The sequence below is a fragment of the Zootoca vivipara genome, chromosome 7, assembly GCF_965207765.1.
Source record: "Zootoca vivipara chromosome 7, rZooViv2.hap1.1, whole genome shotgun sequence".
NCBI classification, from domain to species: Eukaryota; Metazoa; Chordata; class Lepidosauria; order Squamata; family Lacertidae; genus Zootoca; species Zootoca vivipara.
In genome coordinates this window covers 23,660,794-23,679,298 of record NC_142590.1, presented here as the reverse complement: position 1 = coordinate 23,679,298, position 18,505 = coordinate 23,660,794, and the positions used below count along the sequence as shown (strand labels likewise).

General features: G+C 42.3%; 1 protein-coding gene across 3 annotated transcripts in view; it reads right to left on the bottom strand.

Moving 5' to 3' along the window:
• TGFBR3 (transforming growth factor beta receptor 3) overlaps nt 1-18,505 on the bottom strand; it is a 136,063-nt gene that overhangs the window by 36,051 nt on the left and 81,507 nt on the right. For all 3 annotated transcript variants that reach the window (XM_035123643.3, XM_035123646.3, XM_035123645.3), the window contains exons 5-7: nt 6,212-6,395; nt 2,449-2,617; nt 977-1,124 (exon numbers count right to left, since the gene is read on the bottom strand). In XM_035123643.3, coding sequence (XP_034979534.2) covers nt 977-1,124; nt 2,449-2,617; nt 6,212-6,395 — 501 coding nt within the window. The remainder of the gene's footprint in view (nt 1-976; nt 1,125-2,448; nt 2,618-6,211; nt 6,396-18,505) is intronic.

The following is an 18,505-nucleotide window of genomic DNA, read 5'->3' as shown; positions in this document are numbered from 1 at the left end:
CTCCTTCAAGCAATGATCAATTGTGGCTGGGATGAATAAGATACTTTCTTATTCAGCCAAACGGGCATCAATGTAAGCCTTTGCTTGAGCTGTTGGCTCAAGGCTCCTACCAGGGTACACTTTGCAATTAAGAATTATATGTGATCAATAGTGCACACCTACATGTGAAATGAAGTTGAACTGCATCCAATGGGGCTCACTCCAAGGTAAGTGTGCAGCGGACCACAACTTTCAGTGAAATCTTGTGTGTACTTGAAGGTGCATCCCACACAAAAGCATGCTTAGAGCTGTAGCCTTAGTCAAGCCGAAACTGGAGATCACAGGCTGCCTCAAAACTTAAAAGAAATGGAACTTTCCTGTCTATAGTCTTTCCTATGATTCTATACATCAGAGCACAACCAACTCAAATTAACTCCTTCAACTTTCTTTACAGGCAACTTAATTTTGCCTCTCAGGACCCCTGCCATTTCCACTGAGTGAAAAAACATGAGCAAAATTGCAGAAGAGTGAAACTGGTCCAGCTAATAAACAAATAATTGGAAGCACAACTTAATTAAGAAGGTTAAAAGCAGCTCTGCTGGAACTGATCAAACATCAGGTCTAGCATCCAGTTTCCAACGGTGGCCAGTAAAATACTTCCAAGGAGCCCGTGAATGGGGCATCAAAGTCCCGGCACCTCTCAGGTGGGCGCCATTGCCATTATAAGACAAAGAAGGGGGGCGTTCATGGTGAGTTCCGGCATCTTTTTTTCCTAGACAAATAGAACTGGTGACAGATGCAATGCACCACCTCTTAATCGAGCAGCACATCACTCAGTACCCAGGATGGGTGGGGAGAACCAACAACCAGGATTAATAGCAAAAGTTGAGGAGATACTGAGAGAAGATGTCTGTTATCATGTGCTCACTTCTTCACATAAAAGCCTAAGCTGTTAACAGCACCCGTGCCTCCCTTACAACAAGCCGTATCTACTTACAATTGCTTCCAGTTTCCCCTTCACGTCATGTGACTTGATGACCCAGTTGACAGACTTTCTGCACTTGAGGATAAGTACAAGATCCCTGACAAGTGTGGTGTCTGGCCGAGATGGTCGAATGTCAATGATGATATCCACCTGGAAAGCACTGGTTGTGGAAAATAAAAAAAAGAGTGAGGCCCCAGCACGCCAGAAATTTCCAGCTATCAACCTTCTTTCAATCCATCATGTTTCCAGTGTCTGGCCAGCTGATTAAAACGCTGGAGGTTATCCCAGACGGTACAACATGTGCAAAACAGACTGTTACGCCACACATGCTAAAACAATTTTACATAACAATGGAAACAAAAATGCTTTTTAGGCTAATAATTACTGTCCAGCAGCAGCTTTGTTTTCTCAATTAGAGGTTGCTGGTTGCTCATTGCCACTGCTTTGGTGCTGGTTAAAGAGAACCACTCGGAGCTTGTTCTCCCACCCCCGCTATTTCCCCATCTCTTCAGGAAATTTTAAATGGACGTTTCTATCCAATTTATTCCATTAATTTGGAGCACATGTCACCTTATTGTACCTCAAAATTATAGCTTGGCAGCATTGCTACGGAAGGAAAAATGGAATAATAAGTGAGAGAAATGCATCTGTCTGCTGAGCTTTGAAAACAATGGGGAATAATGTGCAAAAAAGCAAAGTATGTTTGGGCAGTGATGAAGAATGGGACACTTTCAAAATGCAGTTATTAGCTTAGCCTGCTGCTCATCTTTAGGATAATGGAAACTTAATGTAAATGCATCTGTTCTTTTCACGTGACACTTTGTGTCAAATTTGGAGTGCCCTCCCAAGGGCTTCCTTTATTCCTGAAGAGTGAGATGAGGTCTCCTGTGTTCCCCAACCTCCGATACTTGCTGAGGTAGAAGTTAATGAGTATTTCAGTGTACGATCCTGATAATGGGGTTGGGGGGGTGAGGGGGTGTGAAGCAGCACTTGAACAAGACCCGTAAGCCCATGATCAACTGAGGTATCTTCTCAAATATTTAGGCCAGAGCCCACCTTTATCATAAAATCATAGAGTTGGAAGGGGCCCTGAGGATCATCTCGTCCAACTGCATGCAATGCAGGAATATGCAGCTGTCCCATACGGGGATCAAACCGGCAATCTTGGCACTATCAGCATCACGCTCTAACTGACTGAGCTATTGCCCTCCCTGTAGCAGCCTCTTTGACCTTGATAAAATTTGCCACATTGATTTCCAATCTGAAGACAAATTCTACAACCTGTTTTCATATCCCTCATGTGCCAAATAACAGCCATATTGAAACTTCTGTTTCAAAGTGCCGCAATCTAAAAGTATTTATATCAAATAAACTTTTCAGAGTTTTGCTTTTCTCATAGACGGAGGATCTGTTCCTTTAAAGCTGCAGGATGGGCTGAAATAAACAATATTCTTGGCTTGGAGAAATAGGAACGGGCACTTTACCTGTATGGGTTAGAGTCTGGTGTGATTAGTTCAATTATGTGAACTTCTCTTTCTTGATCCATGCTGGAGACAATGCATCCTTCTGCTGCCTTGGGTTGCAGGTATCCCGCAAGGTAGTTCAAGGAAATAAAATTCTTCTCTATATTGCATGTTGCAGGAAAAAACTGATCTAAAAAAGAAGAAGAAATAAAACAAATCATCCTTAGATGATCAAATATGGTTGTAAAGGTTAAAGCTACCATGTGCCCTTCCCCGCTGGATCCTAGCTCAAGGGCTTCCCATTCACCAAGGCTATTATTGCACTCCCTTGATTCCATTGTTCCTTTCATTGTGGCCTGAAATGGCTTAGAATTGCCATATGAGCAGAAAGGCCCAAGGCAGGAATAATGCTTAACCATGTTGACTGGGAATAGTGCAAGACTTCAAATGGGAGGTGGGAGAAAGAAATGTCAACTCCTCGCAATAAAAAAAAACACCATGAGCTCATTCTAAGGCAGGTCCATCTTCCTTTGAGATGGGGTTAAGCATAATTTCCGCCTGGGAGTTCAAAAGTCTTAGTCTTTGGTTTTCTAACTACCGGTACAAGCTCTATGATACCTAGCAGGACATCATTTGCAGCAAAGGAGAGAGCTTATGGGGTTGTTCCTGTGTGGAAGTGGATCTTCCATCACTTGTTATTACCTCCCCAAGGTAAGGCCTTTTTCCTTACCTGGGAAAAGAGGTTGCGGGGAGGGGATTGACAGGGAAGTGATAGGGAAAGGGTGCAAAATCCTACTTTGAACTGTGCCCAGCTCAGAGGGCAAAGTACCTTACTCAAATGGATTTTTGGACACATCTCTAATAATAATTTGTCCCCGTTAAGCTAAGCACATAAAGGGTGCATACAGCATGTAGTAGTTAACCATGGTTAACAAACTATAGTTTGCAAACCCATGTCAAACCATGGTTTCACAGCCACATCAATTACCTTGTCTCTTGATTGTGGAGACGAAGCGAGGCTTGCCCTGGATCCTAAGCTATACCATTTCCTAGACAGGGGCTTGATCAGGCAAAAAAAAAAAACCCATAAAAACAAAACCCAAACCTGACCCCCTGAGCTTTTGCTCCACACCTCCCCATTCTTCATTGTAAGGTTCTGTGAGACTCTCAAGTAGCTGTTCTGTGGTCAGAACCACATTCTAACACCTTTCTGTACGTTTGTGCACAGCTGACAACCCTCTACGATGTTAATAAATTATAATAAATTGCAGCAATGTTCAAAAGCTGTCTGTAAAATGCTCATAAAAGCAGTGGTTTGACAAGTCCTGCAATTCTACTTGCATCTCAAATTTTGTTTTATTGTTCATGCTCCAAGGCAAGTTTCTAAAACAGTGATAATTACAGTGTGAGAATAGTTTTTTTCTTGATATTTTCAGTTTCAGCATTTCATTTCATTCACATTTTTTTTACTTTAGAAGTGATACTTTCACAAACAAAAATTGAGACATGAATTTTTGCATAATATATTTCAGTTACAAAATTCTGTGTTTCCTGGTGCAGAATCTGAGTTAAACATGCTGCAGTTGTGGGTTGTGGTTTTTTTTTTTTAAACACCTAACCATTAAAAAACCCACAACCTATAGTAAAATATTATCATTGATGAAGGACTGGCTGTAAACTTCCCTCTATCCACTTTCTCTACAACATGCACAATTCTATACAATTCTATCATGTCACCACCTTTTCTTTAAAATAAACAAAAAGCCTCAAACATTACAATCCTTTCTCTAGGGAAATTGCTCCAGCTGCTGGACCAGATTGGTTGCCTTTCTCTGCACCTTTTCCAACTTCACAATTCATTTATTTATTAGGCTCAGCGAACAGATCTGTACACAGTATTCCCAAGTGTAGTTGCATCATCGATATGTATATTAAAGGCATTAATGGCAAGGGGTGTTTTTCCCCCTGATCCCTTGCCATACTAAACGGTATCTGAATGCTCACTTTGCCTTCTTCTCTAGAGGATCCTTCTATGTGAACTATGAGAGATGAAATCTATTTGCGCAGCTTGACGGAGCACTCCTCAAACATCTGTTAAATAGCCTGCCAGATGGGATGCAAAAGCAGTCACGATTCTGCCAACTCCTCCCACACAAATGAGGGAAAGTGATCCCGAGGTTGTCCATGCTGAACTCAAACTAACGTACATAAAGATGCCATGCAAATGTAATTCGCCAGAACTAGTAATGTCATTATTGTTAAACTGAGAAATAGCTTACCAACCAGTTCTCCAGAAAGAGGAACACAGGTTCTAAGGTGAATCATTAAAAAAAAGAAAGAGTTCCTGCATTCCTGATACTGTCAACAGCAAGCAAGGGTCTCGACAGCATTTCAGTTTCTTTCAATTGTTCATTTAAACTCTTTGAGATCAAATATTGCTGATATTTTCTAACTTCCATACCGTTTAGCCAACCTGTAGGGCAGACTCATAGCTCAGTGGTAAATCTAGGGTTCCCAAACGTTCATAATTCCCCAGACATAGCTGGGATTTGGCCATCAGAAACAGTGTGTGGGCATAAATCGCTGAAATGTCCGGGAAAATCTCAACAACTTTTCTGACTGGATTTCCACTTTTTGAAATATGGCAACCCTAGGAAAAGCACATGTTTTATATCTAAAATGTCCCAAGTCCAATCCCTGGTACCTCCAGGTAGGGCTGGGAAACGCTGGAGAGCTGCTGCCAATCAGCATAGACAAGACTGAGCTAAATGGCTTCCTTTATTGCACTGAATTGAAGTTCCTATCATAGTATGTAAGGAATGGTAAACAGCATGGTATCTGATTTGGATAGGAAGACATAAGGAGGAACAATTGCCAGAGAATGCACTAGAATTGTGTGATGTAAATACAGTAATAGATACCTGTCTTCTATGTATGCTGCCAGCTTACTTGCCCACAACCAAGACCTGTATACTGAACCCTACTAGTTTCTTTGAGTCACACCTTTGTCTTAATAGGGATGAGAGTGTTTTGCTTCATTCTATACAAATTAGGTGTTGCTATCAGATTCCCAGCCAACACGATCCAAAGTTGGAGCAATCTCAAGTGCTTTTGGCTTGACAATGTGAGGACACTCTTTATGAATATAATTCATCATGTATCAGCTTTCCTCAACAAATTATTATTGCCAAGGGCTATACATCAGAGGTAAGATTTCTTCCCCGCTGGAACTCATTTTTGAAAAGGTTTAATGGAGAACCAAAGGGATTACTGTCCAGGAGCTATCAAATGTTGAAAGGAGATAAAGTTTCAGCTCTGAAACTGGAACAATAAGTTAATTGTAGTGGATTTCAAACTATTGTTAACTAATTAATACTTTGTGAAATCCTTCTGTGCAACAGAGCTTTTGTAGGAAGACAGAAGGAGCAATGGCGAATCAGAAAAAGCTACAGAATAAATGTGAGAGTAGACAAATAAAAGGGAAAGACCAGCTGACCTGAACGGGCAGAAAAGTACAGGCAACAATGCAATATGGTAGCTAACTGAAGACTGACATCACACTAATAATACCTTTAGTATGAATTGCTCAAGGTGAAATCTGCCTTGGTGGTCACAAATTGCAAATTGGAAGGAAGAAGCTAGGATCAGTCCTAATATCCAAATAATGAGTCTGCAGCCACTGTGACATGAAGAAGGATTGTGTATGGGGGAATGCTTTCTCAAAAACAGACATGAATACAATTCAATTCTCCATGTACAATCTTACTAGTTTGGAGACACTTACCTTCACCCACTTTGATGTAAACGTTCCTGGATATTTTGAGTTCAGTGAAAGATGTTACTGCCCCATATTCCTTTTGGGCCCACTGTAGCAGATGCTTATTTCCTTGAGGGAGAGGTTTTTCCTCTATTTTTGCGGACAAGGAGAAATTTTCTTTCTCAAACTGCACAATGGAACCTGCTGATACCTGAGGAGAATAGAAACACCCTTTTAATGCAACATCCACATGATTGCAGAACTATCACCCCCATAAAAAGTCATTTAAACCTGTCACACCAAAACCTGTTTCTCACAGGGGCTCTTTCCGTAACATCTGCTAAACAGGCAATACCGTGAACCATTTGTACAATGCGCTTTCACGTTCAATGGAACATCACAACAAAGAACGTGAGATTGAATTCTCCTTGTCTTGTTGACAGTGATGAAGAACAAAAGTGTAGTTGTATGGATGAGGCTCCATTGAAAATAGGAAAAACTATCACTGCTACTTTGACCAAAACAAAGATGTGTAAGGGTTTGAAATATGTAAGCCAAAATTTTAGAGATTGATAGGCCTTCCTCCACTATATGGTTAAACCAATGAACAAAACAAAAACACACATTTACTACTCAACAAAGAAGGTTCAGAGAAGATATTTTCACTCATTACTTCAAGGGACACAGGAGATCCCACTTCAGAAGGCCTTTAAGGTACTGTGAATCTGAGCAGTATCTGATGTAATGAAAACTACATGCAAAAGAAGAGGATGGAACTTGAAAAGTATCAGCTACAGATCTAGCTCCCCATCAGAAACAATCACGGCTCTGAGACTGAAGAGTCTCCTGCTAAGGAACTAGACCAGGTACAGGACTCCAGAGCTTGCTGCTGGAGATCAAGAGACCACTAATACTCCCATATCTTAAGGGCCAGAGTCTGGACTCTTCCCTTGGGACTAAGGAGCCTTGCACAGGACCTCATTGTCTGGCAGCACACCAGCTGGGAAGGTATACAATGGAGGAGCACCAGTCTTCAGGACAGAGGGTTGACCCTTTAGGAATCTAAGGTTAGCAGTAATGGGGTAGAGCCTGAGAGAGGTAGTCTGAGAGCAAGAGCTTAAAATTGCTCGGTTTGCCCTCAACCTTTGTTGGAGCAAGTTGTTTACTATTTGTGGTCCTGCAACTTCTAACCTCACCGGCATTCTTCATGGGATACGGCACCAGGCCAGAACATGACAATAGGATCTAAGTAAACCATGGTTTTGTATAAAAGCATTATGATAGCGGCAATGTTCAGTCCCTTTCCTAAAGATTCCTAACATGGAATTCACCTTTTTCACAGCTGTGTTGACATTTTCATTGACCTATTCACCATGAATCCAAAATCCCTTTCCTGGTAAGTCACCATCACCTCAGACTTCATTAGCATATATGTGAAGCTAGGAGGTATTTTTTGCCTCTGTGTGCACCACTCACAATGGCTTATATTGAATAACATTTTGATGCCCACTCGCAGAGAATTTTTTGGATGGCATAGATATGCCAGAAAGACCCTACCGCAGGGGTCAGCAAACTTTTTCAGCAGGGGGCCGGTCCACTGTCCCTCAGACCTTGTGGGGGGCTGGACTATATTTGGGGGGGAAATATGTACGAATTCCTATGCCCCACAAATAACCCAGTGATGCATTTTAAATAAAAGGACACATTCTACTCATGTAAAAACATGCTGATTCCCGGACCGTCCGCGGGCCGGATTGAGAAGGCGATTGGGCCACATCCGGCCCCCAGGCCTTAGTTTGGGGACTCCTGCCCTACCGTGTTTCTCCAAAAATAAGATACCGTCTTATATTTATTTTTCCTAAAAACAACAACACTATGGCTTATTTCCGGGGGATGTCTTATTTTTTTAATTAAGTATGGTACAGTTTAACCTACAAGGTTAAGTTGCCTATCACTATGGCTTATTTTCAGGGTATGGCTTATATTCCTTGAATGCTTAAAAATCCTGCTATGGCTTATTTTATGGCTACGTCTTATTTTCGGAGAAACAGGGTAATTAGGCTATATGTTGCTTTGCTGACAACACAAGAGGGCTTCACTGCTTCCTACCTAGCGTGTCGCTTCCTTCACATCTCTGTCGGCAAGGTGATCCTTGAATGGTATTAACCTTTAGCTCATAGTGGATTAAGCAAACAGCTGGATCAGAATAGAAAGGGTTGAAAAAGTAGTGGGAGGTAGTGGGCACCAGAGCAGCCCTCTAAAACTTGACTATCACTTCTGCAGATCACTTACTTCAAAAACTAAACACAGATATGGGATTCAAAGGAGGTTATACACAGGGAACACAGGTTATCTATTTTAAAAGCTATACTGGGAGCTCATTTCCTGTGTTTTCAGCGGTTTATGAGCTGTTCAATCCAGCTCCATCCTATCTTGGAGGAAGAAAATATAGGAAAATAGATAAGTTGTCTTTCATCTTGTTAAATCTCACAGAGTGAAGGATTGCATCATAGGAAACTTATTCCAGTGGGAAAGTTGGACCTGTTATGTTCGAGCAGAGCACAGAAGTGACAAAGGAAGACAGAGGGATGTGATTGTTTCAGAAGACACATTTTCTTAAGCACCCTGACCAATTGACTTGCCGCGGCAGTTGCAAATACAGTATCTCCCGGACAACTATGTCAACCGTGTATTGTTCCAAACAACAACATGTTGCAAACAGATTTGAAAACACTTGGCTGACTCCATCTGGAAAAACACAGATGTAGCCTTAAACAATAGATACATTTCAGTAAAGCATTGTTTACACAAAACTGCAGGGTACTTTTTAACTGTAAAAAAGTTGGATGTTGCTGTAGCACAAAATAGTTCCACACAATTAAAAGCTAGGTTTTGTTTAAAGTGATATTTCAATTTAAATTTTTAATTAACACCATCAGCCATTAAAATGGATATCTATCATTCACAAATGATGTCCCAGAATATGCATTTTTACGATTTATGTTTGTTTGGTTAATAATTAATAATTTTTACCCCACCTCTTTAATGCATATTATCACTCTGCTATTTTGTCTGGCCTTATGGCCTTTATTTACAAATGCCCATAAACTGAAGCAAAGGAAAGTTTTTTGTTGTTTTAAAAAGCTTTGTAGCCATGCTTGTGGGTGGTGTTCATAGCTGGGGAAGGAAGGGATACCGTAAATCTCTGCTCTCTGTGTGCTGCAATCCCGATGACAAATTGGGCTCCTAACTCAGCTGTAATTAAACACGCACAACGAAAAATGATGTTGCACATTACACGTATTTGTAAAGTATAGCTTGACCCTGAGCATAAGAAAAATGTCAAGTGTGAAATACTCCCAATTCTATACTAGGCACAGAATGACCAAATATGACCAATCCTGCTCAGAGCTTTCACTGGTGAACATATTTTTTAAAAATAATAATCCAGCATTCTATTATTATGGGTCGTCTCCACTGGGGCCCTATTGTACAGCTTGTCTTGTGAAGAGATGCCTCTTATCCCAAGAGTTCATTTCACCCAGACAAATCACAGAAAGCAGCTTAAGAACCCTTCGCCTCCTGCCAGAATAGTTCCAAAAACTTTAAACTAACCTCTGTTTCAACTCTCGAAGATTCCTTTCATTTGTTGCCGCTGGTCATGCGACCACCATAAAACATGTCATTAAAAAAAAAATCTATTCGATGTAATGCTTCATGCATCATTTTAACAAGGGGCGCTACATAAGTATACCCTGTCTTCTATAAAGCAAGGGCTCCAAATGTCACTGTTTTACATTTCATTAAACCATCTTCTGGCAGTGCATCACCCGGTAGTCTCAACACGTCTTTCTTAAGCCCTGACAACGTGTGGTGTGAACATTTCTCCACTTACGGAGAGATCTCTGGAATGGAAGCCTTGGTGAACCATTCATTTTCTGTAGCTGCCATCAGGTGTGGGGGTCTGTGAAGGAACTGCAGTACTGGGGAGTGGTGGTGGGAAGAAATCATAAGTATGCCTGAAGACCACATGGCAGGAACAGGTACGTGCAAGTCTACATCCCAACATAGAGAACTGCCAGGTATGCAACATGCGTCAACCTGCTTCATCTGCAGCTTCAAGGGGCTCCCCACTGAAACATGGTGGTGACACTTCTTCCTTTTTATAATTATTTTAGCTTTTGTTTCAATTCCACGTATTCCAGGACTTTTATCATGTAGGGAGCCTTTCCTATAACAGGAGGGGTGGGTGGGAAGCATGCATGGTTTTCCCTACCACGCATTTTGGCATCGGAAATACCCCAAACACAAAGTTTATGAGAATGTGTATTTGGGGAAGGGGGCTGTTGTTCAAACTGATCCATAGACAACAGTCAAGTTGGAACCTGCCAGAGAGATGGTGGCTGATCAGCCAAAGTTCCACCATAAAGAAGAAGTCTTTTATAGTCCGTCCTCTTGAGAAGAGTCTAGCCTGAGTACACAGAGTCGGTCCAGAACCTCAGCCCTTTACCGTCTAGGGGATTTGCTCAAAGCTGAAGCCCTGACAGCTAACCACACACAGTAGCTATGCACAGGCCCACGGCTTTCTAGTTTAGACCTGGCAGCTCCCAACAATTGAGCATGTCCGTCCAAATTCTGCTACAGCATCAGACAGAAAGCAAACAAATCAAGTAGTAGCCTTAAGGCATCCAGAGATCCAGGCTACATGCGGCTACAGCCTGAGGCTCCGAGGGAGTTATGCTGGCTACATAAACCACACATCAATAATAACAGCTTGATCCTGTATTGGGAAATCCATGAGAGCAAACAAGGTTTTAACAAACTGCCATCTAACATTTGCGTTGTATTATGTTACCCGAGCCTACGCCTCTTCACAGAGAGCATACAGAAGGAACCACGCGGTCCATTTGGAAAGCAAAACTGAAATATTTGTTTTGCTGCTGCCTAGAAGAGCTGCCTTTTACAAATCAGATGCCGCAATCAGTTTGGTGTGTTCTCTCGAGTAGTGTATTCTTCAGTGCTTGAAATCTGAGGGTGCATTTTGGCAAAGTTATTTCCAAGCTAAGTGAGCAAGCTCTAGTTATTTTGCTAGGACTTTCTGCCTACCATTTGGAGGATTAAGTCTCCCTTGGAAATAATAATTCTGTGGGATAATTACTCATCTCTTGCTTCGTTTACCTGCACTGCTTCTCACCCTTGGCTGCCCATCATTGACATGGCATCCCAAGTACCTGCCCTGTCTATTTAAAGATAAGATTGGCAGAAGGAACTATTGGGTTTTGGCCTGTAAGTACAGCACTGCAACATACTGACTGAGCACATGATCCTCTCCTTTCCCCCTATTTAAAGGGCCACCTGCCCTTTAAGACTAAGGAGAAGAGAGAAAAAACTCCTGCATGCACAGTCAGTGTGGCTCGGTGCTGCTGCTTCCAACCTGGAATTACAGGTTAACTGATGCTAATTAATTAAAGCTTCATATGGTTTGCTTTTTTTAAAAAAGTGTTGCAGTCTGAAATCAAGCAGAGGAAGCAAGAGCAAAGTAGGACTCTGCTGTGCCTGCCAGGTCTCAAAGTTTTACTATGAGGGCTTAAGGCTACATTCAATGAGCCAAGCACGTTATTTTCTTTGGACTGAGTTCAAGAAGCTCTTCCAGAGAGGGAAAGAAAAGGCAGCCGTCACTTTGTTTCACCACTTTTCATCAAACGTTAACTGCTTCCTCTATAGAACGGATCTGCTTCAGGAGAGTGAGGCTGCTCTCGAAGTATCCAGGACGTGAAGGTACACGTGAATTGCGAAGGTAGCATTCCAAAGCCAACAACTGGACTTGCCTGAAATAACAGGAAGGTGCTTAGGGACTGGCTAAGCTCCTGAGCACCTTTTGACAAGAGGCGAGGAGGATATCACATGATGGCAGAGGAGCATTTCAGAATACCTGCTTGAACAAAGAAACTAACTAATGGCTCAGGGAATTATTTTGTGAATCTCATCGTTAGGCTATCACCCCAAGAGTATGCCGTTTTGAAACCATGTGCTGGGAGAGAGATAGAGAACTTTGCACTGGATGCAAACTTGGAAATCTGCAGCAACAGAGGGAGGATGAAACTTCCTTTTTGCAGGATGGAGGGATGCAGGAGACAGAGAGACCTGTGAACTCTGCAGCATGGAAGCACAATCTCAATGAACTTTCAAATTCAGGTCTAGTGCAGTTAGTGGGAAGTTTTGTGTCTGGAATTACGTTTCCCACCTACCCATACTGCTTTGATCCCCTACCTGCCAAGTAAACAGGTATGAGGGAGCTTATACAACAAGAGAGTAGAGGGAATCCTGCTATGGTGTGCTGGGGCTCTTAATTTTAACACATTTCACTTCCCAGCTGGAGCCCAACATTCTCTAATTCAGCAAGATCCTGTGTTGACTCACAGAAGGTACACACACTGTTCACCTGCCGACTACCTATCCAAGGCATCATTAACCTGTGGCCCCAAAATTCAGGATCCCCTCCCAAACTGATACCAAAGTTTTGTGCTAGTTTTGTGCTGTGAACCCTGTGTTTCGTGCCACCCCACCCCCCAAACTGAGTAACTGACACTCAAACCGGGGGCCATAAGGACACCCCAAAACCCAACCTTGTTCAGTTGGCAGCACAAAACTTTGGCATCAGTTGGGGGGGGAGAGATCCTGAATTTCAGGGTCACAGGTTAATGAACCTCCTAGCCAAGTCAGGTGGCTGGCTAACAACCCCTCTGCCAAGGCTTGGAGTTATGAAAATGTCTCTGCCAATCACTTTAACCAACTCCATAGAGGCACCATCTGCCATGACTTAGGCTTCACTTTTCTAAATTAAGCACATGATGCACCTACCAAATGTAACCACACACTAGTCATCACACTGAGCTCCAGATAAGGGCAGTTTTTACACAGGAAGCAGCTCATGTAAGAACCTCCCTATTCTGCTTTTCCTCCCTATTCTTTTTCCTATTGCCTCATTTGATCTTCTCAGAATAATCTTTCGGCCAAAAGTGTTCTCCTTCCCAAAATGAGGCAGCTGACCCTTTGCAGACGAGAAATTCTCTAAATCGGAGAACTTTGGCTGGTCTTTGCTGACACAAAAATCTATGCATCAGAAACCTTTGGCTGGTCTTTGAAAATATTAATCCACTGGGGAAAAATGGATTCCATTGAACATGACTAACAGGATAAAAGCTACACGTTAACAGCAGTCCTTCTACACAAACTCTCTTCTTAGCTCCATGGGTACCTCTTTAGCTAGTTATATGAGATTGTAAGTATGTCTGTGCTTCTTATTCATTTTGTTAACATATGCCTAATACCTGTGAGATGCTGTGCTCTCAAAACATGACCTATTAACTATGCAAACAGAGCATTGCTAAGTAGTTACCCCAAAATGGAAGAGTTACAAAGAAATAAAGTGACTAAAATGATCTTAAGAGTCTCACAACCCGACCAGAATTGATGGGCTTCATATGTACAATTTTGGGGGCAATATGTATTCTTCCTACTGCCAGATGTCTCCCTCAATTCAGCTGATGCACTTAACACCTCTGCTGACTGGGGACTTCCTGCTCTTCTTGGTGCTTCTAACATTTGACAAGTCTTTGTCATCCCCCTCTGCTGCTGTGTGCAGCTTCAGCTCCACCTGTGTTACAGCAGAGACACACACTTTAAAAACGTACACAGGGTGAAAGGGTTTGTCTTTCAAACTATGCTATGCTTCGCTCCCAATTGTATACTGGAATTATTCTTATATTTTATTCCCCATTCCTCTGAAGCGGCTTGAGCTTTTCAGCTAACCGTGGCAACGAGGTTTCTAAAATGCATTTTCCCTCCCCCAAGACATGATTGCTGCTGAAACCAGGTTTGATTTCCAACAATTCTGTAGGTAACTTCTCCTTACCCACAAGGAATTGTTACATCTCCTTGGATTGGCCAGTTTCCAATAACTGAGGCACATAGACTGGACTTTGCTGTATCTGAAAGGCCAAGCAAGCTAGATTTTTTTTTTATTCTAAGTGTTGCAATTTGAAGTTCTTAAAGCTTTTGCCACCTCTCATGCAAAATGAATGTAGATGCGGTAACTTGGAATTCCACATGAATTAAATAAGAAAGGCTTATCCAGGTCTGATTACCTCAACAACTACAGTAATGTGTACGACTCCCCAGGAAGAAGCATCTGTTGGGGTGTAAAGAAAAGAATAAAGGGAGGACTGCTACTATAAGCGAGACTCTAACATGGAAACGGATCAATATATTTTCATTCATAAAGTTTTTAAAAAGTCATTCTGTGGCAGTTCCAAGTGTCCTGGCCCTCACTGGTAGGCAAAGAACTTGAACTACAGATTGAGTTTCTGTCAAAGGTTTTAACGTATAAATCAAATCAGTGCACAGGAAAAGTTCAGGTTGCACAAAGGAACGTGTGTAAAGAGGTATTGGCGCATGGCTAAACTCAAGCTAAGACGTTGATCCAACAAGTGACATGGTCCCTGCACCTCTCTTTTGAAGAGCGGGGTGGCCATAGCTCTTAGTGCAACAAGTGGCCAGAGTCTCAAAAGTGGGCAAGGAACTGGGCACTCCTTCAAGTGTGTTGGGTCTTTGAGGTGTAATGGGAGATGCAGGCAGTTTCATCAGCGGCTCAGAATCTGATTTGCTTCAAGTCACCTGCTACAAAGGAGGAGTCTCCTCAATGACAGGAGGAAGGTGCCACAGGAAGAGATATGTGTCAGAGGGTGCGTCCTATTGGGGTCCCAGCACCTATTGGGGTCCCAGTTTCACTCCCCTCATCCCACTAGGACCCTCACCTGTGTCATCAAGCTCCAATTCCCCAAGCTTCTCCCATTCTTCCTCAGGATCTGACCACCCCATGTCCATGATCTTTCCATGGCACTCATAAAGGTGAGAGTGACAATCTCATGGGGTCACCAAAATAGTTCTTAAACCAGTAAGAGTGAAATAAAAGAACATTTCTCAAATATGTGAAAAAACTTCCTGAGATACACACATGACAAATGGGTGCTGGAATGGGTGTTGTGGGTTGCTAAACAGACAAGACCAGTCTGAATAGAAAGCTACAGAAATAAAGGGAAACAATATGGAAACGACTATTAGGAATTAAAACTAATAGGATTCCATGATATACCACTTTCTCCCTCCACTAACCAGAAACTCATTGTAGATCCCGAAAAGACAAAAAGTGGCTACGCTAAATGTTTGTGGAAACAAAGTTTATTTCAAACCAGCACATTTTCCCCCAGCAGTTAGATATCATAAATTCATACCAGACTAGGGTTCGTTGCAGATTTTTCTTTATTTTCCCCAGAAAGAGACAGAATAATCTACGCCCTTGACTCTATGGTTGTTTATGTTCCTTACCATAATCTGGTTTTAAAAGTATGCAGATGAACAGAAAATTTGCTCTTGCATGACTGCCAAGGCCATTTTCTGCTTGAGTTATCTGATGAGCAAAAGCCTGCTCAAGAAGGTACAGATCCCCTTATCAGGGACAAAGTGAGCACCTCACTGGGCTGTTTCCCAAGCACTACATTTCAGTGGGGCAACAATTATAATATTCAAGATGGCCTTTCTGTAATCCAATTCCCACCCACCCCTGCCACCTCCATTTATGTTATCTCTGTTCATCCTCCCATCTCTACTTCATTATTACATCTAATTAAACTAAGAGGCCGGCCTAGAGCTTCCTGCCAGCAAAGAAGGGGGGGGGGGGATAACCAAAGTGGAGCAATTGTTTGTGTTGACGGAATAGGAGCAAATCTGTTAATTTTCTATACAAGTTACAGAAATGTTAAGTGAACAACAAGTCCAGTGCGAACATTCATGAATATCTGATTTGTTCCAGCTTCCAAGAAGTACTGCGTCATATGACCCAAACCTGCAGGTGGTTGCACTAAGGCAGGGGTTGCCAATGTGGTGCCTAGGGGTGCCAATGTGTCTGCCAGTAGCTCTTATAGCACCGGCAAAAAGTCTAAAGAAATATCCCCTCAAAACTCCACAATGCATGAACAATGCTGATTCTGACTGTACTCGCTCAGTCTCTCAGACATCAAAAACATCCCTTAACCCTGCCCACATTTCAGTGAATGCTAGGGCTGTGCACCCTTCCCTCCCTGCTGTACCAAACAGAGACGTGCAAAGAGTTTCTCTCTGTCAGCAAGCCTAATGGTCATTTTGTGACGGAAGTCCATGGCACTTTCTCAAAATTCCAAATGCGTCCACTGACCCCAGAAATGTGGGCAAGCCCTGCTCTAAGGCAACGTCTGAGGGGACTGAAGGTCCCAGCAAACATGGATAAGGAGAGATAGATCAGGGCTGAAGAACTTGTCCCTTTGGTTGTTACTAGACCCTCAGCTCCCATAAGCCCCAGACAGTCTGGCCAACTGTCAGGGCTGATGGGAACTGTAGTCCAGCAACATACATTGTCCAGATGTTCTCCACTCCTGGGAGAGAACATCTTCCTCCTGGCACTGAGGTGGCTTTGATGTAGATATAGATGGTGATTTAGCAATTGGTAGCTTACTGTGATGTGCAGGCAACTCCTTGGTAATCTGGCTGTATCATTTGCCCTGCTGCGTGTAAAAAGAGATATACCATATATCAAAATGTGTAGATGTGTGTGGTAAATGGTCTGTTACATATGCAAATATATGTGCTTTCTAGTCAGAGCACTGTAAGAAGCACGTTGATCTAGTCGTATTCATATTTCTAACATGACAGTCTATATCCTGAACATGCAGTATGTAGTAAAAATGCTTGGGGCAATGATAATTTCAGTGCATCAGTCAGCAACAATTGCTTATTTTCGTTTATTTGTGTTTTTTTTTTAAAGCAGATAACAAAAGCTGGTGCATCATATGTTACTTGTAACTGGAACCTAACATAATTACAAGTCCATAATTTCTCAACCATTAACCCTCTCCCCACCTAGTTCTATTCCACTATTCTAGGCAGGTTCAATGAATCCAAGTGCGGAATAAAATCCCAATTGGAATCACTTATATAAACAACACCTTCCATTCTGGCATCCTTAGTTTAGTGGGAGATATTCAAAATATTGGGTTGTAGCCGACTTAACTTTCACACAGTGTGGACCCATGGAAATTAGTGGTGCCCATTAATTTCAATGGGTCTATTCCGAGTAGAACAAACACTGGAGATGACTCATGGTTAGTGGCCTAAGAAAGTGGCTTTTAATGTACTTTAAACAGGAATTATTTTTACTTTAAACAGGAATTTAAACAGCTAATTCCACATACTCTAAAGCAGCATAAGGTAGAGTGAAGAAATGAACTGACAAATGAATTGAGTAAAAAATAAAATAAAATGCAATTACGTACTTTCTGGTTTGGACACAAAAGGAACTTTTTAAAAATCCCATAAAATTATTCACACACAAACTTTAGGAAACTTGCCTCCTGTCCTCCTCTTTGACTTGAAATCATATGAAGGTCACTATTTATTCACGTTTTATCACTAGCTCTGCATTTCCTACCCTATCCTACCCTCTTCTCCTCTTAGCCTAGTGCTCCGTTCACATCTGGGTTGATTTAACAAGTGATTGGAAATGTAGCCTCCTGATTTCCCGTTAAATACTAGGCACAGGAAAAGAAATAGCACTTGTTTTTCAGTGAGTTTTGACAGCCATCCAAAATCCAGTGCACACCAAAGAGCGGTCTGTGGTTTGATGGCAAGGGCCCAACATTTCTGAAACATATTCTTGGGAGAAGGAAGCAAACCGGGCTTCGCCAGAAATAATGACACAGCTTCACTTTATATTTCTAGAAATGGATACAGGACTTTTAACTGCTAGCCTTAAGCAGAGTAACCACCAAGCACACCACGAGCAATCCCTTTAAAGCCAGTGGGATTACTTACCTGTGCAAACATATAGAGTTAGGAACCTATGGTAGATTGCACACCTCTCAAAGGGCTGCAGCCTGAGGGACCCTACCCTGAAAAAAACCCTTGTACATAACCTTTCTGGAATCAATACTCGTGAGCAAGGAGCAAGATGTTTCAGTCATGCAGCCAAATGCCCTGTTCCAGAATTCTGGGTATGGCAGGGATGCTCATGAATCCCACCCCAATGACATTAGTGACAGGTAGGGACTTGCATCACAGTCCTCAGGCCCACAGCATATATGAAGCTCACTGAGGTCCAGCGCCGAGGGCCTTCTGGCGGTTCCCTCGCTGCGAGAAGCCAAGTTACAGGGAACCAGGCAGAGGGCCTTCTTGGTAGTGGCACCCGCCCTGTGGAACGCCCTCCCACCAGATGTCAAAGAGAAAAACAAC